The sequence below is a fragment of the Prionailurus bengalensis genome, chromosome E1 (assembly GCF_016509475.1).
Source record: "Prionailurus bengalensis isolate Pbe53 chromosome E1, Fcat_Pben_1.1_paternal_pri, whole genome shotgun sequence".
Taxonomy (NCBI): domain Eukaryota; kingdom Metazoa; phylum Chordata; class Mammalia; order Carnivora; family Felidae; genus Prionailurus; species Prionailurus bengalensis.
This window is the reverse complement of record NC_057347.1, coordinates 21,059,523-21,082,852: the sequence shown is the minus strand read 5'-3', so window position 1 is coordinate 21,082,852 and position 23,330 is coordinate 21,059,523. Positions and strand designations below refer to the sequence as shown.

At 52.0% G+C, this 23,330-nt stretch overlaps 1 protein-coding gene across 2 annotated transcripts in view; it reads left to right on the top strand.

Moving 5' to 3' along the window:
- Positions 1-23,330, top strand: part of ASIC2 (acid sensing ion channel subunit 2) — a 1,009,280-nt gene that overhangs the window by 729,583 nt on the left and 256,367 nt on the right. The window contains exon 1 of one of the 2 annotated variants that reach the window (XM_043583692.1): positions 11,216-12,062. The exons of the other annotated variant lie outside the window; for it this stretch is intronic. Within the exon in view, the coding sequence (XP_043439627.1) occupies positions 11,349-12,062 (714 nt within the window). The 5' untranslated portion in view covers positions 11,216-11,348. Of the gene's footprint in view, positions 1-11,215; positions 12,063-23,330 lie in introns of those variants that run through there. 2 annotated transcript variants of the gene reach the window in all.

Below are 23,330 nucleotides of genomic sequence, written 5' to 3'. Positions count from 1 at the left end.
CTATTATTATGATTATTATTATGAGTTTTGTGGCAGGCATTGTCACTGCTCCGACTGCTCAAATGTATTCTTCCTCATCTCCCCGCGCTGCCTGTAACCTAGAAACTAGAGTATTATGGCTGTTGAGACCAAGCAGATTTCCAACCATAGTTAAAGACGGAAGCATGATTGTAAGTTGGGGGGAAATGCTCAGGCCCTTCACGCTGTCCAGATCCAGCCGGGGTCAAATGCACCAAACCAAGTCGTCCAGCCAAGAATTTAATCACAAGTCAGAGTAAGGTCTGCAGGCAGAGACTGGGAACAGATGACGAGACACAGCAAGCAGAAAGGACACAAGGGAAGCATCACCTCCAAGGCAATCCCCACCCAAAGACCCTCCTTTATTGGGGACAGTTTCGCTTCTGGCACAGTTTTTATTACGGGTCACTGTTTGGTCACAGAGCATCTATCATGTGCGGCGTTGCTGGGATTGAGACTAAAGTGGAGGTCCCGGAGGAGGAGCCTGATAATACAGACTCAGGGGGGATCCAGGAGTAAGGAGCCAAGAGGAACATACCAGGCTGGGCGTGACGCAGGGTGATTGTAGCCAGCCACCTCAGGGCTGCCTGGGTAGCTCACTTTCACTGATTGGTGGGTGTTGCCAGGGTGGAGAGGTGAGCTTAGCCAAGAGGTCTGGGGCTGCAGTGCCCATGACCCAGTGGTACCACTTTATAGAGACAGAAAACCTTCTGCTACCAATGTACCTTCTTTCCAAGCTTAGCTCTGGCAAGTTTGCTGGAGTTTAGTTTGTCTAAAATCGGCGTAACTTTACCAAAAGAACCTACTTGTTAGTAAACCCTGTCTCTCCTCCTTCCCCTCTGACCATTGTTTGTGTGGGAAGAGATGTTTCCCTAAAGAGGTGAGCAGGTGGGTGTGCCCCGTACGCTCAGACCTTGTTAACTCTGCTATTTCACATCCAACTCAACAACATTGGCATCCTTGTCCTACCTTGTCTTTGCTCTTAATGACCTCACTTTCCAATGACAGTGTCACCATAATTTGTTCGGCCCTTCCCCTTACTGTTGGGCATATGAACTGTTTTTACTTTTGTTTGTTTGGGTTTTTTTTTTTTTTCTATCATGAAAAGCCTCACTGTGAATACCTTTGTGCTTTTTCCTTACTTTTGGGTTATTTCCTTAGGGAACCTACTGGGGTGTGAGATTGCCAGATGAAAGGGTATGAACTGTTTCATGGCTCTTATTACACATGAAGTTTATGAACTTGCCTTTATAACTCCAAGCACTTTCGGGAAACTGTTTTGAATCTAATGTTATGGGTTAGTGTTGTAGGCTGCTGAGAAATACAAAATGAGTTAACTTAAACACTGTTGGGCTAAAGAAGTATTGATTAGAAAGGAGAAAGCAAGGCTGGGGTCTGGAAGGAAGGAAGGAAGGAAGGAAGGAAGGAAGGAAGGACAGAAACAGAAAGAGGGAGGAAAAAAGGGAAGGAGGGAGAGAGGAGAGAGGGAGGGAGGGAGGGAGGGAGGGAGGGAGGGAGGGGAGGAAGAAAGAAGGAAGGGAAGGAGGGAAGGAAACAGGCTGAAAACCCATGGTTTGTAAAGGTGAGTTCCTACTTTGTGGCCATGTGGTGGCTCTTAACATGTAAGGTCATTTGGATGTTGAGAGAGGAAATCTTTTGTGCGGCCTTCTCAGCCTGGCACCCTACACCTTTCCCAACCACTAGGCTTGTATAGTTTTAGCTCTGCCTGGGATGGTATCATGGAAGCTGGGAAGAGCATAGCTCCAGATGCACAGCAGATACTAAGAACCTAGCTTCTGTTTTCACTTCATCTCCCCAAAGACTTTTGCCAAACTCTGAATTATGCTACCACCCACTTTGGTTTTTTCCCCTTCTAAACTCCCAACTTCCTGCCTTTCTAATAATTACCAACACATTGGAGTCAGACCTGGGTTGGAATCCTGGCTCTTGCATGTGTGACATACTCTGTGTGACTCCAGGCAAGTGACTTCACCTCTCTGAGCTTCATTTTCATCATCTGGAAAATGAGGCTTTACCCAGTGCTTGACATCCAGCTCAGTGAATGTTTGTATTATGTGATTCGGGCTGTTACTGTGGCTTAAGCTGTGCTTAAACTAGCAACAGAGAGAATGGGATTGGAAAGAAAAGGCTTCTATGTCCCCATCCATAAAATGGGACTATTACCCATCTGGGAGAGTCATCATGAACAATCATTACATGGTGCACATAATAGTAGGTGGTAAGTACTCTGCGTAATTTTCCTCTCCTCTCCTCCTTCATCTTCTTCCTCTCCCCTCTCCTCCCTTTCCCTCCTCTCCCATTCCCTTATCCCACCTTCCCTGTCCTGCCCTTCTCTTCCTGTCTTCTGTTTAGATAATCACACGGATCCGCACCTCTGCAAAGAACGTACTTAAATCCTTTCCTTTCTGCTCCTCTGGTGGGTGGACAGACAAGATAAACTGGGAGTAGAGAAACCCAAGGTAGTGTTTTGGCCAGGTCATTTATAAGGGAAAGTGAGTAAACACAGCGCTAATGGCTGAGTCAGAGGAAAGCTGTGGCTGGGAGGAAAAGCAGCCTAGAGGGAGGCTTTTGACAAATCAACCTGGCCTTAAATCTGAGTCACTGCAGAAGGTCTGTCTGCAAGACAGATTCAGGGTTGGTTCCTTAGTGCTCCCTAAAGGGGAGGTGAGAGCCAGGGTAGGATTAGGTCACGGCCAAGAACAGTTAAGGAGATAGTCAAGGAATTGTGAATAAAATGCCTAATTGTACCTGGGGTTTTATATTTCATTAAGTCCTATTTTTAACTGCATGCTTTTCATAATATGAGTGGATGGTAACTACTAGAGAAGGTTATTACGCTGAACTATTTTAATGAGAGTTTTGTTATGTGTATGGGAGGGGAAATTGGGTAGAAAAGTGTGCAAGCCTCCATTGCTGCGCTCACTTTATGGCCAGTGTCACAACCAAGGCCCAATTATTCAAGCTTAAACCCAGAATAAGCCAATGATCGGTAAGAAATGCTGGGGGGAAAGACTGATTATTGAGGTGGCCTGAGCTTAGGAAGTGGATGTCCCCAGTCAACAAGACATCACTGGGGACACAAAAACCCATGTCAGGAGGAGGACGTGGGTGTGGACATCGTGGGTATCATGGGTCAAGGCAGCCTCAGCAAGAGGCTGTGCTAGTAGGGCCTCTGGCCTGAGATTCTGGCTCTGAGATTCATTCCTGGGGCAGAGTCACAAAGTTCTCCATGAAATGGGGTGAGAATGTGAAAAAAAATAGAGAAATTAAGTGGAAGACAGGGAAGGTTGTAGTGAGAACGCTCAGACCAATTGAGGGAAAATCTGGACCCCCTCAATACTCTGTGATCACCTCTGGGACAGCATTTGTCATGCTTTGAAAATTATCTATGTTTGGGGCACCTGGGTGGCTCAGTCGGTTAAGCGTCCGACTTCAGCTCAGGTCATGATCTCGCGGTCCGTGAGTTCGAGCCCCACGTCAGGCTCTGGGCTGATGGCTCGGAGGCTGGAGCCTGCTTCCGATTCTGTGTCTCCCTCTCTCTCTGCCCCTTCCCTGTTCATGCTCTGTCTCTCTCTGTCTCAAAAATAAATAAAGGTTAAAAAAAATTAAAAAAAAATAAAATTATCTATGTTTTACCCACGTTGTCCACTAGACTGTAAGCTGAGGCAGGGACCAATCTGAATAGACATCACATTCCCAGTGCCAACGACAGTTCATGACATGCTCTAGGTGTTCAGTAAATACCTGTACAGTTATCACTTTCAACTAATTACAACCAACTTAATTAAGACCTTGTACTCTAGAGCCCAAATACCTGGGCTTGAGTTTAGCCACTGTTTGGACAAGTTATTTATCCAATCTTTGCCTCAGTTTCCTCCTATGTCGAGTGGCTGTAATGGTGGTACATATCTCATGCATTGCTCTGAGGATTGTGTGAGCTAATGCATGTTCACTAAACGCAGTACCTGACACATGGTTAGTGATCAATCAATGTGAACTATCAAATATCACCATCACCATATCATTGCCATCACCATCATCACCACCATCAACACCATCATCATCATAATCACCACGATCATCCCTATCATCAGATCAACTTCCCAGTGACCAGGGACAAGTTACTAAACTCTGTACATCAATTTCCTCTTCTAAATGTAACTACATGGTCATTAAGATCATGAGGCATTGACACCCTATGGTTCTCTCTGTGGTATGTTTTACTCACTCTGTATTAATCACAGAAACTTCTGAATCCCAAACTGGCTTTCTCTGCCAACCAATGCATCTTTGGACCACCTCTCCAAACTAACCAGATCTGTGGGCTCAGGGCACCCTGTGTGTGTGTGTGTGTGTGTGTGTGTGTGTGTGTGTGTGTGTTATAATTAGTCTAAGTAGAATATGACCAGGAAATGAAATCCTATGTGAATACATTTTCTAATATTCTTCAGAGGCAAAGGTATATATCTTTGCATTGCCTGCTGTTTGAAATTATCTCCACAAGAGCTTCCAGTCATCAGTGTTTCTAGCAAAGAGTTAATGAAAAATCTGATAATAAAATGACAAGCTCTGTGTACCACCTTGTCATAGGACCCTCTGTCCTTGTTGGATGGGAGAGCAGGACAATGGGAAATGAGAAGTTGGGGGAAATAACAGAAGAGGGAGGCAACCATAAAACAACTGAAAATACAGGGAAGTAAGGGGGGTGGGAAGTGTGAAAAGCATGGACTACAATTACTCTAGTAAATGGTATTCACAGAATGCAAGCATTCGTGTAAGAAAAGGGGGACATATGGAGACTAAACACACATATGTACATTCACTAAGTATCGCTAATAGATTATACAACAAATTGATAGCATTAGTTGCCTCCAGGGAAAATGGGTGGCTGGGGGAGGGGAAGGGGTAGACAGACTTTCTAACCAGATTCTTTATCCTTCTGTCTTTTTCAAACCATGTGAATACATTACTGATTTCAAAATGGATTTTTAAAAAGTTATTTCATAGGGTGAGCAGAGAGGGAACCGGAAGTTGGAATTTGGATTCTGGTTCTGCACTCTTCGGTATCTGAATGATTTATACCAAGCCTCCCCCCTCTCTGGACCTCGGCTTCCTCCCCCTGTGAGAGTGAAGGGGTCCAATTAGATTTAATATCCAGCTCCCAGCTCTCAGGATTTGCCATTCAATGTGGAGCATTGTGCTTCAGTAGAGCTCCCTCCAGCCCTGCAGAGCACGAACCTCCCCGCTCTCTCCTCTGGGCCTGTCCTTCCAGCCCCGTGATCTTTCTCTGGTGGTTGTGGGCTCTCTGAGCCCTGGGATTTAGTGCTGGTGAAGGGTGGACAGCTGAGAGTTTGAATTCCAATAAAATGAGGATGGCCAAGAGGGCAAGATAAATAAATGATAGATAGATGGATAGATCAATAGATAGATGGATGTCTGGTGAGTCTAAGAAAGGGCCCAGAAAAAGAGGGAACTAGGAGAGGTCAAGTGTAACACAAGAAGGCCATGCAGTGAGAGGGAAAAGCAGTAGAGATGCCAAGGCACGTGGAAAGGTAATATGGACGAGCAACTCCAATGCCAGCCCCAAGGTTGGGGGGAGGCGGGAGGGAGGACCAATGATTGTGCAATAGGCTAAGAACCACAATGGAGAAGTCCTCCTTGCTCTGTCCACCAGTGCAGGAATCCTTATCATGACCACTGGACATTTGCTCAGGTCCTGTCACTCTACAGCCACCTCTATGATGACCTCAGAGGCCACCAGTAGCATGAGCTAAGGAGGTATAAGATAGCACCACTAGGCTTCAGGCAGAGGTTGGGAGAAAAGAAAGAAAAGGAGAAAAGAGGAAGGGGAGGGAGAGGGAGGCAGAGTGACAGAGAGCCAAGGGCAGTACAGAGATGGAAAACAAAAGAAAGAGAAAAAAGAGATTTGGGTGCACAGGCCAACCCACATAAAGCCCACCTGCCCCCATAAGATCAGTGTCCTCTAGTGCCACAAGTCGTATTGATTAATTACCATGAGCAGTGGAGTCCTAAAAGAAAGTGCACTCGGCACTCTAAGCAGGGACACCCAGAACCCATTGTTACTGTCTTCTCTCGCCACCCACCACCTACACTAAATCCCAGAGGTAAGATGGCAAATAAGAACCCACAGCCAACAGAAGGAAGATTGGGGTCTGGGAGGACCAGGTCCAGGGTAAAGGGCTTGGTGGACTCACGCTCTGCAGGGCTGGGTGGTCACATGTCAAGGTCGTTGACCTCCAAGATCCCACTTCAAGGGCAGAAAATACAGGATAAATGGTTTCGATGACTGGTAACGTTTCCCCTGAGAAGAAAAGACTGACCTTGAAGAGGCTGCTAGGCAGGCAGACTGCTGGAACCCCTTTCGGCATCAGCATACTCTGGTTCCCAAAAGTATTTTGAAGAGCTCCCCTGTGCGCCTACCCTGAGGGGTAGGTGGCCCCTCAGACAGTTTCCAAGGCCGAGCCCCTGAGTAGCAGGGATGAGGGGTAAACAGGAACACCGGGGGCTCCCGTGAAGCCAGATCAAGCCAACGAGAGTGTTGGCTCCAAACAGTGGGTTATAAAAACAGAAAGTCACATTAGCCTAAATTGACCTCCCCCTCCCAACAAACTCATCTGATGGGAGAAAGAGCATGTAATTATGGTGGTAGCCGCACAGCAGAATGCGGGCTGGCTGGCCAGCAGAGAAACATCATGCAGGAGAGAAAGCCAGGATGCCAGGTGTAGAGCAACAGATGTTTCAGAGATAGACAAGAAAAGGGAGCTTTCCTTAAAAGCTTATTATTGGGAAATCACAACGCTAAATTCTAATTTCTTGGTGGAAAGGTTATGTGGGTCAGCTCGTGCGCTGCCTCGTGAGTGTGTTTATCTGGCCAAGTGAGCCTGCCAGGACGGGAAAGCTAATTCACATGCGCTGTCATTCAATGTAGCTGTGAGGGCAGAGACGTAAGGGGTAGGGGTTGAGAGCATGGGGGATGGAGTTAGGCTGCCTGGATTCAGAAGCTGTCCTGCAGCTTAGTAGCTGTGTGGCTTAGGGTGAGTAGCTCAACCTCTCTGTGGCGAGGATTCCACTTCTTTGAAGTAGAGAAAGTCATAGTATTTACCTCATACGATTATTTTGAGGATTAAACACTTAGAACCCTGGTTTTTAGTGTGAGTAACTTACAACAGGCCCTAGTGCTTAAGAAGTCCTGTATTTATTTTATTTTTTAAGTTGATTTATTTATTTGGGGAGAGGGGAGAGCAGGGAGGGGCAGAGAGAGGAAGAGAGAATCCCAAGCAGGCTCTGCACTGTCAATGCAGAGTCTGACGCAGGGCTCGAACCCCAGAACTATGAGATCATGACCTGAGCCTAGGTCAAGAGCTGAACGCTTAACCAACTGAGCCACCCAGGCACCTCATATTTTATTACATGTTTATTATTATTTATCGTTCTACTTTTGCAAGCAGAATGGTGGAAAGGGAAAAATGTTAAGAATGAGTTAGAGCTTAGTTCAATTCCTGCTTTCTGAGCCCTTGGCTCACAAATGTAAAAAAGAGGACAAAAACCCCTCCCCTGCAGGGTTGGAGTGAGAAATTAAATATGTTTACATGCCCAGTGCAAAGCGTGGCATACAGAAATACTCAAGAAATTCTAGTTCCTTTCCCCTCTCCCTGTCTTGGTGTGTTTCATCAATGTGCTAGGCACTAACTGAGAGGTAGGGACACAAACATGAACGAGGTGTAGTTCCTGTCCTCAAAGGGCTCACGTCCAGAAGAAAAACCTGGACACACACAGTGACAAGTTCTCCCCCAAGGGCTATGATGGATCCAATTTCCTAGGAGGCGATGTTTAAGCTGGTTTGAAGAAAGAGTAGACTTTGCCAACCTGGTGGAAGCATTGGTCCAGGGGGGTGTGGGGGGTAGGGAGCTCACTGCCTATGTGTGCCAGGGAGAGAGCCATTGATCCTTGCTTAAGGTCACCAGCCATCCCTGTGTCTACCTCTGGATTTCTGTGCCAAGACCCCGGGAGCCTGTGCGGGATGTCTCTTCTCTCTCCGGAAAAGCAATCCATCTGGAGAATTAACGGGAAAACCCATGACACAGAAGATATTCGGGCAAGCAAAAAGTAGCATGTGTACATTTCAAAGGGGAAACTGCCAGGAAAGGAAAAGCCCCCAGCAGTTGAACATATCAGAAACATAAAACGTCCTAAAGGTTTCTCTAACTCTGTGCCAGCCTAGAATTAGGACTCAGGAAAATGTTACTTATTATAATATAGTCTGATGTGTTATAATACGCCCCAGCTGCTGCTTTAGCAACTGCACTGTGCTCACAAGGTGGCCCCACCTTAGCTGGGATGTGTGTCACTGTGGCAACCCGCAGGACCTCCAGGACCAGGCTCTGTTTGAAGCCCCACAAAACTGGCAGATTCAGAACCTTCCCCCCATCCCAAAGCCAGTAACAGACAGCTCCGAGGAACCAAATCCAAAACAGAAATTCAGCAAAACCCACTTCACTAGCTTTTTCTGCTGGTGAATGAGAAGGGCCTCCAGGTGTGTGTATGGTAGGTGCATGTGTGTGTGTGTGTGTGTGCAAATATGTGTGTGGGTGAGTAAAGTTGACTGGGGCTCAGATGTCCTCTTCCCCAGAGACCAGATGCAGGGAGTTACCGGGCCAACAGGATGTGCAACCCCCCCCTCCCAGGTCACTGAGGAGGGAAAACCGGCCTAGCACTGCACCGTTCAGATACTCGGAGGCTAATTCAACACATCTGCCGGGAGCACCCTTAATAAGTCATCACAAAGTGGGTGAGATTCCTCTCCAGGCCCAAACCCCCAAATCCCCAAGTTCACTAAGTGCCCTGCTATCTTTGGGATCCTTTCACCCCACCCCACAACCCCTATCAAAATCCACTCTCTGGAAAATGTCTGGAAAACTCCTTTATCCCGTGGAGTAATGGGGCTAAAGTGTCAGCTCTCGCATGGAGGCCTCAGGGGGTCAATCTGAGGTATGGGTGGAGACCCACCGCGCACCACACATTGCCAGGTAGTTGCAGAAGCAGGATTCCTGCCCTGTGCTCAAGGCGCCTGGCCCAGAGAGTGCAAACCGTAAGGCCGTGGGGTGCAGTACAAAGAGCTAGGGCTTTGGGGACCTGGGTGCAGAATCCCAACCCACCACTTGCAGGCTGTATTACCTTGGCCAAGTCCTTGGCCTGCCAGTCTCACCTGTGAAGTGAAGTTAGCACTGCACTGTATGCTTCAAGGCTAAATAAAAACGTCCAAAGGTTCCCAGGGGTTGGTGGAAGCCCTGAGCCTTCCCAGGAGGGGAGGGCGACGTCAACCAACTGGCTGCAGGATCCCAGGTGTGAGAATGGCAGAGATGGAACCTCCTGTCCTGGGAAGTGACACTCCTCCCTCCTGCCCTCCTGGGAGAGCTGTGCTGGCTGAGGGCTCCCAGCCCAGTGGGGGGGGGGGGGGGGGGAGCACCCCTGGGAAGCTCGTGAGAGGCAGAACCCATCCTGCCAGAGGCCCAGTCACCACTCCCACACCTCAACACACACAGCATGCACCGCACACAGCACACCCAGAAACCTTGCTATGCATCCGCACACCCATCAACACACCCATTCATACCCACCACCCACTAAGCGCCCGGACACACACACACACCGTCACAGACACGCTGTCCTAGACACTCAGATAACCACAGTTCATCATCTGCAAACGAGCTCACATGCAGGAGATGGGCAGAAATACCCGTTCACACTCCCCGTATTGGGCGCAGGACTCCCGTCGCCACACACACTGTGTACTTGCGCACAGGCCCACACTACACAGCGGCTCACTCCGTACGGCCCGTCTCCCACTCCGAAGTGCTCTCACACACGGCCCCGCATAAACACAACGGCTCTGCCCCACACCTCTCCCACGAGCCCGCACACCCGGCACATCTGTGCAGTGCACCCCACCACCACTGGGCCAGCTCCAGCAAGAGGCTTCCCGCTCGGTGTGCAGCGGCCACAGTGGCCAGGAATTAAAATGCAGCGAGGAGGAGCCGGGCGCGTCAGCACCGCGTCTCCAGGAGCGCACAGCGCTCGCCGCCGCCGCCCCGCCCGCCCGGAGCCGTGGGGCCAGCGAGCCGAGGAGCAGGTGCTCGAAGCCGAGCCGCGCCAGCGTCGCGCGGCCGCTGCCCAAGTTCGCCCGGGGCCCGGAGGAGGGCCGGGCAACCGGGAGAGGAGCGCAGCCGGCGCCGCCGCCGCCGCCGCCGCCGCGGGCTCGGAGTCTCGAGAGAAGGACGCGCGGAACAGCGAGTCCGGGTCACCCCGCCGAGAGGTGCAGCCGGAGCTCCGCAGTCCCCAGCTCCTGGCGCCGCCGGGGCAGGGAGAAGAACAGGCAGGGGACAGCGAGGCCGGGCTTTTCTGGAGACTCGAGGCACCCCGGAGAGTCGAGGGGAGAAGCGACACTTTCTTCTGGCCAGCAGCCCGGAAGGGGCCCAGCAGCGAGCAGCCTCCCGCAGGACTCCCGGAGAAGCCCCGGTCCCCGGGCGAGAGCGGGCGCGTCGCACGCAGGGCTCCGGCGCGGGACTTACGGGGAGCCTTCGAGGGTCTCGGCCGAGCGCAGCCCGAGGAGCCGCGAGCGGGTCTCGCCGCGAAGGCAAAGAGCGCAGCAGCGGGCCGGGCGACCCCTCGCCCCGGTACACACCCACCCCACCCGCCGCGCCAGAGCCGCGGTGCGCCTCTGGGGGCGCTCGTTCCCCGGCGCCTTCTCTCCCGGGTCCCAGCACCGCTGGGCTACCGGCTGGGCTGGCGGGGCCCTTGGGGATGCCCAAATCAGGCATGGTGGCCGAGTGGCTGCTCTCCCCGGACCAGCGTAAAAGCTGGGGTTAGGCGGAGCAGGGGGGACTCGGCGCAGGGTCCCCCGAGGTCCAGGACGAGGGGAGGCGGGCGCAGCGCCCGGGCACCGGAGAGGCGGCGCCCGGTGGGGCCCCTCCAGAGGTAGCGGCCGGGCCAGGCACTCTCCAGGAAGACTAGGGGCCCGGAGAGCCCGCGCGGCGCTCGGGAGAGGCCAGAGCCAGGGGCGGCGGGCCGAGGCAGCGCTCAGTCCCGGGCGGGCGCCCGCGGAGGCGGCGGCGGCGGCGGCGGCGCCGGGCGGGCATGCCGCGCCACCGGAGCTCCTTTCGGGCGCACGCTTCCCTGGCGCGGGCTGCGCGCGGCGGCTGCTGCTGCTGCTTCCACTGCTGCTGCGGACTCCCATGGCGGCTCCTCCCGGCCGGGGCCGCCGCCGCTGCCGCCAGCCGCGGGCTGAATGAATGAGCCGGAGCGGCGGAGCCCGGCTGCCCGCGGCCGCGCTCACCGGCCCGGGACGCTTCCGCATGGCCCGCGAGGAGCCGGCGCCGGCGGCGGTGGCGGCGGCCGGGCAGCCCGGGGGCGACAGGGGCGGCGAACGCGAGCGGGCGCTGCAGGGGCCGGGGGTCGCCCGCAGGGGGCGGCCGTCGCTGAGCCGCGCTAAACTGCACGGGCTGCGGCACATGTGCGCCGGGCGCACGGCGGCGGGGGGCTCCTTCCAGCGGCGGGCGCTGTGGGTGCTGGCCTTCTGCACGTCCCTCGGCTTGCTGCTGTCCTGGTCCTCGAACCGCCTGCTCTACTGGCTCAGCTTCCCGTCGCACACGCGGGTGCACCGCGAGTGGAGCCGCCAGCTGCCCTTCCCCGCCGTCACCGTGTGCAACAACAACCCCCTGCGCTTCCCGCGCCTCTCCAAGGGGGACCTCTACTACGCCGGCCACTGGCTCGGGCTGCTGCTGCCCAACCGCACCGCACGCCCGCTGGTCAGCGAGCTGCTGCGGGGCGATGAGCCGCGCCGCCAGTGGTTCCGCAAGCTGGCCGACTTCCGCCTCTTCCTGCCGCCGCGCCACTTCGAGGGCATCAGCGCCGCCTTCATGGACCGCCTGGGCCACCAGCTCGAGGACATGCTGCTCTCCTGCAAGTACCGGGGCGAGCTCTGCGGGCCGCACAACTTCTCCTCTGTGAGTTGCCCTCCGCGCGCACCCGCTCCCCCCTGCTCCCCCATGCTCCAGAGTCAGTAGGCCCTCCCCGCCCCTCCCCTCCCCCCCCCCCCTGCCCCGGGCAGGACACCAGGCCGCTGGCTGTGACATCATTCCAGGACGCCCAGGCGGAACCCGCTCTTGGGTCCCCTGAGCCGTGACCTCCAGGTTGTGGGAAGTTGGACACCACTGTAGGAGGGGTGGCCTCGCTCGCCTGTCCCTGCCTCTCTCCTTCCTGTGTTAGCCCCCAAACCCTCAACTCTGCTCTTTCTGGTCCCCTCTGTGAGTGCTAGCCCTCTTTGTCCCGGACGTCACCCCCAGGTCCACAGGACTGCAGGCAGCTGCCCTGTGTCCACGGTGAAGGGATGGGAAGAGAGAGAAGCACGTCTTACTTGTGGGCTTGTCTTTGGGGAAACCATCAGGAAGCTCTTTAAAAATGAGCCATCAGCAGAACTGCACTGCTCTAAGCAGCTTATGCCTGAGTTCCAAAGCACTTGGAGTCTGGAGGGGAGGAGGGGGAACTTTGGAGGAAACGCCCAGGATGTTAACCAACGCCAAAGCTGTAGCCAGTGAGGTGGAGGAGTCGGCAGCCCCTTCTGCTACTTTTTCAAAGCTCTGTCTCAAGCACCCAGGGTACTTGAGCCATGGTGGGCATCAGCCGGGCCCTTGACCCCATGAGTTGAGCGTGGGCCCTGGTCTAGAGGAGCCACGCCCCTGCAGTGGGGAGAGCAGCCTAGTAGAGAGATATTGATTCCAACAGCAGGGGCCAGGAGAAGCTGTGCTCCTGGTTTGTAAACCATTTGCTGTGCTGGTTCCCCCACGCTGTGGGTCTGGATAATGCAGCTGTCAGACAGAAGGTATCTGCCTCGCACGGTCTGCCGTGGAGGAGTTCTTGTGCCAAGCCCCAGCGTGGGACAAGCCTGTCCAGTCATTCGTGTGTAAATGCCCCTTAGGTGGGTTTGGGTTTTTCCACTAGTGCGGGGAAGGTTGTTTATTTGCGATGCTCTGATGATGATTTAACCAGCCCCTTTGCCTCACCCCTGAGAGTCTTGTGTCTGACAAAGCTTTTCCTGTGATGGTAAAGAGATGCGGCTACTCCAACAGGTGTTGGCCCGGATGCCAGGCAGGCCAGGCCTCTGATTGGCTAATTGGGCAAGTCCCTGTCTAGGATGGTGACCCTGGCTCCAATCTTATCCTCCTTGTTTTGGTTTATGTGGGGCGTCCCTGATTCTTCCACTTCCAAAACATCCCTTATTTTCTGGGCTTTCCAGCATGCCTTTGAAGAATCCCTACCTAGTGGCTCCCCTGCTTCAGCAAGCAGGAAATGCTGTTAACGTGTGCTGCTAAGCGACTCCTTTCAGACTTCAAACACAATTCTGAGTTCTACAGAGACGAAGGAAAGAGAGTAGCAATGCCTTGTTTATTGTTTGGCTGACCACAACCTAGCAGCCCCTAAAGTTAGATTGAAGTCCAACGTTCCATTCGGTTATCAGCAACCCCTGGCTCCCACTTCAAGTTGTACAACACAGCCCGCCAAATAGAATCGTGCATCTCTGATGATGGCTGTGCGAAGAGGGCAGAATGGCATGCTAACAGCCAGTGTTCACATCTGACACTCACACAACCTCTGTGTTAGCAATGAGCTTCATTCCCATTTTAAAGATGAGGAAAATGAGGCTCCTCAAGGCTGTCCAAAGCTCAGAGCCAGCCAAGTTGCAAGTCTAACTCTGCATGCCATCAGATGCATCACACAGAAGCCACACGTCGCCTTCTTCTCTGAGCCTGGACCTCTCTTCTATTAGAAGACCCCTGGGCAGGATTCTTGCTCTCCCCAACGCCTACCAATTCCTATCCCTCCTTGCCTTGGAGCATGGCCGGGAGAGTGGAAAGCAGAGCTGCCCCAGGTGGTACAGGCCGTCATAACCTTGGCCACATGTTACGGGACCCCACCATGCAACAGGAGCTTGCTGCGGCAAGCATACAGCCCCTTCAGAAGCCACCGGACCTCAGTCTCCCTAGCAGGTACGGCCATGAGTTGAAGCGATCAGGCCCCTTCCCACTGGGGTACACCCTTCTCTTACTCGCCGGTACCCTGCCTCCCTTCATCAGAAGAGCTTGCAGGCGCACACACACCCCAGCAAAGGATATACCTCCCTTCCCCAAGTATGTGTTCCTGGGCACTCAAGGGACCCCTAGTGGTTTCCTATCATGACCCTGCCCTGGGGACTTTCCAGTCCCCTAACAGTTCGTGCTTTTTTTCCAAGGACCTCACATTAAAGGCTGCACGCCTCTGTCCGTGGAAGCCAGAAGCTATTTCGGGGGAGCATCAGATACAGAGCTGGCCCATCAGGCATATTTTCCTCTAACTACATAGGCCCCCTGACTCGGGCCTTTGTCGTCTTTGATGGAGTAATACAATAGTGCGGTGGTTGAGAGCATGCAGCACAACTGCGCTGAGGTTCAAGTCCTCCCACTTACTGTGCGCCTTCAGACAAGTGGCTTTGCCTCTCTGTTCTTTAGTTTCCTTCTCCCTCTAGTGGAGGTACCAAAATACCATATTTGTTGTGAGTGTATAGATGGATGGATGGATGGTCGGGTGGGTAGAGGGATGGATCGATGGATCAATGGAGAGAGAGGCAGACAGAGAGATGGATGCGTAAATGCATGTATATGCACAGGTAAGAGCTCTGAAAATTGTGCTGGCCCCCATAAAAATGTTGCCTTGAAATGGCATCAGCCTCCTAACTGGTCTGTTGGCCTCCGGCTCCGTGGTCCTTCCCCTCCGCACCCATTGCATGCCCTATAGTCAGAGTAGTCTTCCTAAAGGTCCCCTCAAAGCATATCATCCCACTCCTTAAAACCCCTTGGTGGATCCACTGTTCTCAGGTGCTGCACCTGTGTCCTGCCTTACCTCCTGCCACACCCTTTCTGGCACCACATACTTAAACTCTGCCAACAGGCTTCCCAATGTCTGGATTACCGCTCCCCAGGCCTCTCTGCCTTTCTCTGCTGCTGTAAGTCCCCCCTCTTCCCCCCCCCCCCCCCCACACACACACGGACTGCTTTGTCTGCCCCAGGACACGAGTCATCCTTCAGCATCCAGCCCTGGGGGTTTCTCCTACTTTGGAGCCTGTCCTGACTGCCCCACTCTGCCCCTCTCATCACCAAGCAACTGATACCTTCCTCTTTTCTGCCCCTTTACCACCCCATTTGGATGTCAGCCCTCACACCTACCTACTGGTCTGTGTCTGTCTCCCCCCACTCCAGACCCCGGCAGGAGTCACGTCTGACTCCCCTGATCTCTCCAGCACCCAACACAGAGCCCAACACATAGTAAGTGTTGAGAAAAGGTCTGGGGAATGAATTCCTTCACCAGGTACCCCCCAAGACTCCTTGTTGTCCTGGATGACCCGCTCCAAGACTCTTGGCTTAATTTCTCCCAGGAACACCAGTGGAAGGCATTTCTCGTAAGGAAATGCCCAGGCAGTTTCTGGGCATTTATTCCTTTTGGGGTTGGAGGGGGAGAGAGTGGGGAGCAGCATTGCTGAGCACCGCGATCCCTCTGCTTCCCAACCCCTAAGAGGACCAGTGCAACAGGTGGAGAATGGGGCTTCAGGAGAAGCCTTTGGGGGAGTATGCTGGCTGCCCCCAAAGCCTCATTCCATCTAGCTTGTATCACCTGTGGAAATAAACTTGGCAAGGGAGAGATGCGTATGGTGGACAGGTGTCAGTTGGCCTTTATTCTCCAGGCCCATTTGGGATGTGTTTATTTGCAGCCGCTCTGTTTGTTGCTGCTGCGTAAGGGTTAATCGCTCCGCTGCCAGACAAAGCAGCTCCCGCTTCCGAATGCCCGTTTGTTTCCCTGGCACCAGCTGTGGACCTCGGGCTCAACACACCCTGGCCCTTCTGGGTTGTCCTGGGGGGGGGAGGGGGCAGAGGGGAGCAGCCTTCCCAGGGAGTGGACAGGGCGACGCACCACGAGGCCGAGGTATCTGGGACTGGCGCCTGCAAAGAGGGACTGAGGGGTTGGGAGCAGGGGCTGACAGAGGCTGTTGAGGGTCTGCAGCATGAAGAACCAAGAGCAGTGGACCCTCTCTGGCAGGAGGCACGGTTCAGGGGGAAGTGTCGGGCAGACCTAGCTTGGGCCTCGGGCACTGCCCCTTTCTAGCTGTGTGCCTCGGGCAGCCCTGCCCCACACTGCTGAGCTGAAGATAACATGTGTGCAGACGCTGGCCGGCTCTTGCATAGCAGCAGGTGCTCAGTGTATGAGAGCTGTTGTATAATCTGGATAAAGAGACTGGCACAGTATCTGGGGGTAGCAGTGATTAATTATTCTTAATGTAATTATCATATCTTATCATGACCGCTTCTCTGAGTGGGGATATGCTCATTTCCTGGTTCATTCACTCAATCACCCGGCGTCTGTTGAATGTCAACTGTATGTCAAGCTCTATACTAGCTGCTGGGGGCTATAGAACTAAATAAAGCTCGCAGTGTGTCCTCCATTCATTCTTGTTGAGGAAAGAGGTGTGTGGAGATACCGGGAAGGAGCGTGGAGCTGCTAGGTGAGCTTAGGGGAGTACCTCGGTCAGACTGGGGACCTCTCTGATGGCTTCCTGGAGGCAGTGATATCTGAGCTGAGTCTTGAAGCATCAGTAGGAGTTCCAAGGCAGACAAGGAAGGAGGGAGGGGATTTCAGAGAGAAGAGACAGCATGTACAAACGAGAGTGCAGATAAGATAGAACACAGGCTTCTAGATCCTGAGAGTGGTTCAGGGCACCTGGAGGGAGGGGCTGGAGGTGCTGAGGAGTAGAGCGGACCCTGTGATAATGCAATGGCATGATGTTTGGGGGCCAAGCTGGTTTTTTTTAACTCTGTAGCAAATCTCTGACTCCTTCCGCTACTGGCTCTTAGACCATGGAGTGTCCCTATCTGTGTCATCTGTGGCCCACCCCCATTCCTACCTCCATCAGGGCCACCCCTCCCTGCACTTTTCCCCCATCGCTCACCCCCTTGTGCTGGGGTCAACCCTGAGTCCAGATTTTGGGCTAGTCGTATGTACTAAAAGCCAAGGAAACAGCATTTGGTTTCATCACATTTTGTCACAGCAAGCAGGCTGGCTGCTCTGAGCCAGCGACAGAAAACAAGAAATCATTCTAGCAACATATTGTTTAAAATCAGCAAATTCTGTTGAAATGGTGCTAGGCCAGGCCGTACAGCAGTTGTGAGGATGGATGGCTTTAGGGAGGCAAGAAAGATACTTTTGCCTTTGGAGAAAAGACGAATAAACGAGCTAATACATGTAAAATGCTTACAACAGTTTCTGGCACCAAGTAAAGGACTCAATAAATGTGAGCTATTTCCATTATTATTACTTGCGGTGAGTGTTCTGAGTGAAGGACGAAGTCAAATAGTGCTGGGCAGCTGTGATACTCCAGGCCCGGGCTGGGCGTGTACCTCTTGCCATCTCAGTTCTAGGGATAACCCTAAAAGGTTGTGTGATCGTTCACACTTTATGGATAGGGAACTGCAGCTCTCGGTGGGGTGGTTGGGGGGGGGACTGTAGTCTGCCTGGAGTCACAGAGCCAGCAGATGACAGCGCTGGAATTCGAACCCAAGTCCTCACGACCACAAAGGTGCATGCAGCTAGATGCACGCTGTGTAGCTCGATGAAGGAGCAGCATGGGGGCGGGGGGAGGGGTTTGTGTGCAGTGGGAAGACCAACCAATGCAGCCTCAGTGACTCTGGCCTCAGGATCTTCCTCTGTGAAATGAGGGCACGTGCCAAATGACCAAAGGGACTTAGCCGAGAAGTCCTCCATCCAAGTGAGCGGTCAGGGGAAAATAGGGCTTAACTATTGCAGATGGCCCGAGCTTTTCGGCCAACCATTTCGTTTCTTTGCAGAGCTGAAGCAGTGATTAAGGGGGAAATGTACACGTTATTGGAGTGCTGGAGACAGGATGGTGATTAAATAGACATTTATACAAGGAACATGAAAAGAACTCTACCAGTGATTTTACTTTGGGGAAATTAGTTTAGGGAATCAAATGTAAACTCTGCTCAGGTCTGGAGATGTCCAAATTGACCAACGTCAGGCTGATTCTGATAGTGGCTATTTGGGGGCCGCTGTGGCCAGTCATGAACTCGTCAGTCAGATGCCTGTCTAATTGAGAAGGGCCGCAGGAATAACCAGGCCGTTTGGTTATACATCCATCGCTTGGATTCTCCTAAGTGATTCACTTGGATCAGCTGCTCAGAGATTCAACCAACCAACATGCACTGCGTGCCTACTGTGTGCCAAGCAGTGGGCCACAAAGACGACAATGAATTTTCTCTCTTTCTGGTAAGAAGGCCTGCAGAGGACCATGTGCTTCATCAGGGTGATGGGGGCTGAAAAGAGCTACTGGGCATGTGACGGCCCAGGGTTTGTACTGGGCACCTGTTATGTAAACATTCATGTCAGTTTCACCAGCATCGAATGGGTGTCCTGGAGCCCATTTTACAGACGAGAAAACTGAGGCTTGGGGAGGCACAAAGTCACTGCTGGAGGGCAGCGGAGTGTGGATTCGAACAAAGGTAGGTCCAGCTCCAAAGCTGATGTTCTTTTCCTTTTCTATGACGCTATTGTGCCAACACTCAGAGATGCTGCTAGGAACCAACCCTTCTGTAGAGGGTATCCGTCACAACCTTTCAGACCGTCGCTTGAAGTCTCTTTTGCTGCGGATTTGTGTGGGCCCTGGAAGTCATCCTGGGTTCTAAGGCCTGCAAACCTGAGAAGGAAAGACTGATTCTCAGAGCACAGGAGCAGGGACAGACATGCATCCTCCCAGTCCATCAGCCACACAAGGTCATCAGGAGTTGTGACAAGTCTTTTTTTTTTTAATTTTTTAATGTTTATTCATTTGAGAGAGAAAGAGAGCAGAAGAGAGGCAGAGAGAGAGGGAGACACAGAATCCAAAGCAGGCTCCAGGCTCTGAGCTGTCAGCACAGAGCCTGATGCCGGGCTTGAACCCACAAACCACAAGATCATGACCTGAGGCGAAGTTGGATGCTTAACCAATTGAGCTACCCAGGCCCCCCGAGGAGTTGTGACGAGTCTTAACGTGGCCATAAGCAGAACTAAATGACTATTTTCATTCTTTCAAGGACATTGGTAACTTGTAGTCCTGGCTAAGGAAATGTTGCCAAACTGAGATCCAGCTCAGACCTGTGCTAACAAAGAGACGACTCACACGTAATTGGAACATGACTTGTTGGTAAAACAAATAGAGGCTGCTAACGTACTGGGGAAGTTTGTTCTCCTGAGCATGTCAAATATCTCCCCTGACACCACTGTGTATACTATTAATTTGCCTAGTAAATTGTTTCCCCTGATTCCACACACACTTATTGGGCTATGACTCTCTGCCAGGCACTTTTACATTCATTAGTTTATCTCAGCCTGGCAACAGACCGGAAAGGAAGTCTTCTTCTCTCCCTGGTACAGATAAGGAAACAGGTGCAAAGCAGTTTGGCAACTTGCCCAAGGTCAGAGACAGAAACTTGGATCTTTGAGTTCCAAAGTCAGTGCTCTTGGCACTATACCAGAGTTGTTCCCCAAAAGAAACCCCCGGTCCAGCTTCAGCCAGCAAACTTGCATTTCCAACCTGGATAGGATATCATGCTATACGTTACCGTCTCATTTTATCCCCGCAACAATGGAGGATGTGGACTGTACCCTGTTGCCTGCCTCACTTCAGACAGGAGTAGTGATTTGCCCAGGGTCACATGGCCCAGGAAAAGAAACAGCCAGAATTTGCATTCAGATCTCCATTTGAATTCAGATGCTTATGACCCGCCAGAACTCCTAAGGCTCCTATATATCTCTTCTTCCCCAGCTCCTCTGTTCCTGCTCCCGGGTGGGCTTAAAAGGGTTTAAAAGCCCTGGAAGATTTTCTTAGGGGAAAAGCAATGGGCCCCCGAGTGCCTTGCAGATGGATCAGTGCTAAAACTGGCTGCTGAGAAGCGGTGCTGATTTCCTTCCTGATCTCTGCCCAGAGACCTCCCCTCCTTCCCAGGCAGGTCAGTTCCAGCATTCTCCAATTCGCTGTAGATGAATGGAGAGCCCCGTAGGCCTATGCTTCTCAAACCTGAGCTCACCCAGATTCCTGGGCTCCCTGCAGAGACCCTGATTGGGTGGGTCTGGAACAGGGCCTGAGATGTGCATTTCTGAAAGCTCCCGTGTGATGCAGATGTTGCTGGTCCATGGACCACACTTTGAGGGGCAATGCTGTGGGCTCTTGAAGTCCCATGAATGCTGAGAAGGAGGGATCAGCAGGCTCTGGCAGTCATGTCCGAGTCGTTGGGTTGCTGAATGTGCACATGGAATGTGATGGTGTACTCTGGCCCGGCCAGCGTGTCAATCAAACCACAATGCAAAGGCCATCAGGTAGGCCCAGTAATGGCCAGTCAAAGATGGCCGCATCCTCATCCCCGGAACTTCTAAATACGCTACCTTAAGGAGCAAAAGGGGATTCACAGATAATCAAGTCAAGGGTTTTGAGATGGGGAGATTATCCTAGATCATCTAGTAGGCTCAACATAATCACCAGCTTCCTTATAAGGGGGGCAGGAGCATCAGAGTCAAAGAAGGAGATGTAACCATGGAATCAGAGACCAGAAGTCAGAAAGAGATTTGAAGACACTGCATTGATGGCTTTGAAGGGGGAGGAAGGGGCCACGAGTCAAGGAAAGCAGGTGGTCTCTAGAAGCTGGACAGGCAAAGAAACCTTCTCCCCCAGAGCTTCCAGAAGGAATGCAGCCTTGCTGACACCTCCACCTTCTGGAGGAAACTTCCGCCCTCCGGAACTCTACTCTGATAAATTTGTGTTGCTCGAAGCTACTAAGTTTGTGGTAGTTTGTCACAGCAGCAACAGAAAACTCACATAGGCCTCGTTTGTTGTACAGAACTCCCTCTGCTACACACCTGACCCCACATAGTGAACTAGGCTGGGTAGGTTTGGATCAGGGGCTGTCCCAAAACGACGAAAATAAAATAACCTGGAACAACCATGTAGCTAGGTTCAAAAATGGTCAACGTGAGATATTTTAACCATGCTTACATTCATGCAAGATTGGGAACTTGGAGCCCAGACTTAGAAAGGAGGTGGTTGGAGGACCAGGAAGGAGGCAGTTTCAGGCTTTAGAGACCCTCAAGTTCAAAGCCCAGGTCCTCCAGGTCCCTGCTGAGTGTCTCTTGGGGAGTTGCTTACCTTCACTGAGACTCTGTTTCCTTATTTGTGGGACAGAGATCACACCCTCCAAGCAGGGTTGTTCTGAGACTTACAGGCAACATATAATCCATCCAAAAATTACATATTAAGAGCCAGCTATGGTCTAGCACTGGTGGATAAAAGTTGAGTATCAATTCAGAAAGTGGCCCTACTCTCTTGACTGTAAAAGCACTGGGTAAGCTATCACTGCCGTCCTCATCATCATTATTAACAGGTGACAGCGCTCACTCCTTTTGAGGGAGACTTCCAGGCCCCAGAAGAAGAACGTTCTAACTATGGCCTTCTCTGTATCTCCAGAGTTTCAGCGAAGAACCTCCTGTAGTTTCCATGCCCCACCTCTATGGGTAGGTCAAGGCCTTTTAGGGTCTCTTCCCCCATTGAGTACCCCAACCAACATTAAAAAAAAAAATCAGAAAGAGAGAATGAGTTGGTCAAGGTCACATTGAAAGTCACCGGGGAAACTTGAAAGACCCTGAGGATATTTGTGCTTAAGCCTATAGATGATGCTTTTATGCCACAGCAGTATCTGCTTCTTCCTCGGAGAACTTAGTCTTTTTCCAAAATATGTATGCTGGCCATCCCCTTCTGATTCCAGTGGCATATCTGATCTGAAAGTTGTTGATACTCTGATCTCTGAAAGTGAAGGGTTTAATCTTCTCTTGGAACCCCTCCCAACGAAAATTATTTTCCCACTTTGAAATGGCACGGGCATCCACTGTGAACTCACATCCATAAATCTAAGCCTGCTGCTCAGGAAAGCAGATGAGGTTTGATGCTGCTTCTCAGCACAGTCTCACAGAGCAAATTATGGCAAGAATTTGATTTATAGAAGCACCTCAAAGGCTCTGGAGTGAGACGCGTGTTTATTCACTTTATTACCGTTTATTTTACACTCTCTTTATGCTCCCTGCACATGGATTTGAAAGACTATTTGGATAGATGCTTATGACCTGCCGGTTTGCACAGGCCTGGTGAGGAACATAGATCTCTTTGGCGATGCTGCCTCCAGCTCGGGTTGGGGGAGCTTATATCCGTGTTGAGGGTGAAACCCAGATGTAACAGATGGGCTTGGAGACCCTAACCCCAAGTTCTCACCTCCCCAGCTCTGCGCTTGTAAGGTACTTGGTGTAGATCTCCAGCTGCAACCCCGGGGTGTGTACAGTCAGGCTTGATTTAAGATTCAAATATCTCAGAACAGCTGGGGATATTTAACATCGCTATAATTACATTACATTTTTGACAGTACATGGAGTGAGAGCCTTTTTCTGTGGTTGAATATTCAATGAGCATCAAATATTTTAACCAGCCAGAGAAGCACAACTGCATATTTCACATCTAAGTAGGTTTGTTTTTAAAATGCCAGCCTGGGGTGAGGGTCTCAGGCTCCGATCTGCTGTTATCAAGTCTTTGGGAAGGCAAGAGCACCGTCCCTGTGGCCAAGGAGCTGCATTAGCTGATACACTGAGGAGAAAGGGGAACGAACGGGCGGAAGCTAGGTGGGTGCCCTGTGTGCCTGGGGTGACACGCGAAGGCTTGACTGTCACTATAGCTCTGCTCACTGGGGCACCACGAAAGCAGTGACAAGAAAGCCGAGGCTCGGAGAGCAACTAGAAACTTGCCAGAATAAACGACAGAGCTGGGGTCGGCGAAGGCCTCTACAGAGGTGTTGCCACCAACTTGGGCGTAATGGTTGGTTGGCAGGAGGTGGGATAAGGGAGCAGAGATAAGGCAGGGCTGGCCTACTGTGTGCCAGCTCTGTGCCTCCCATCTGTCTTCTTTGGCCCTCATGACACTGCTCTTGGGGACCGTACTGTTACATCCTTTTTACAGGTGACACAACCAAAGCTCCTAAGGTCAATGGGGAATGGTGATGGAGATTTGTTCGTCATGTTCTTAGAAGATCGTGTCTTGCATATTTCATTTCTGTTAATCTCCAGCTACCTCCCTCACCGCTTCCCCTCCCCTGTCACCTGCTCCA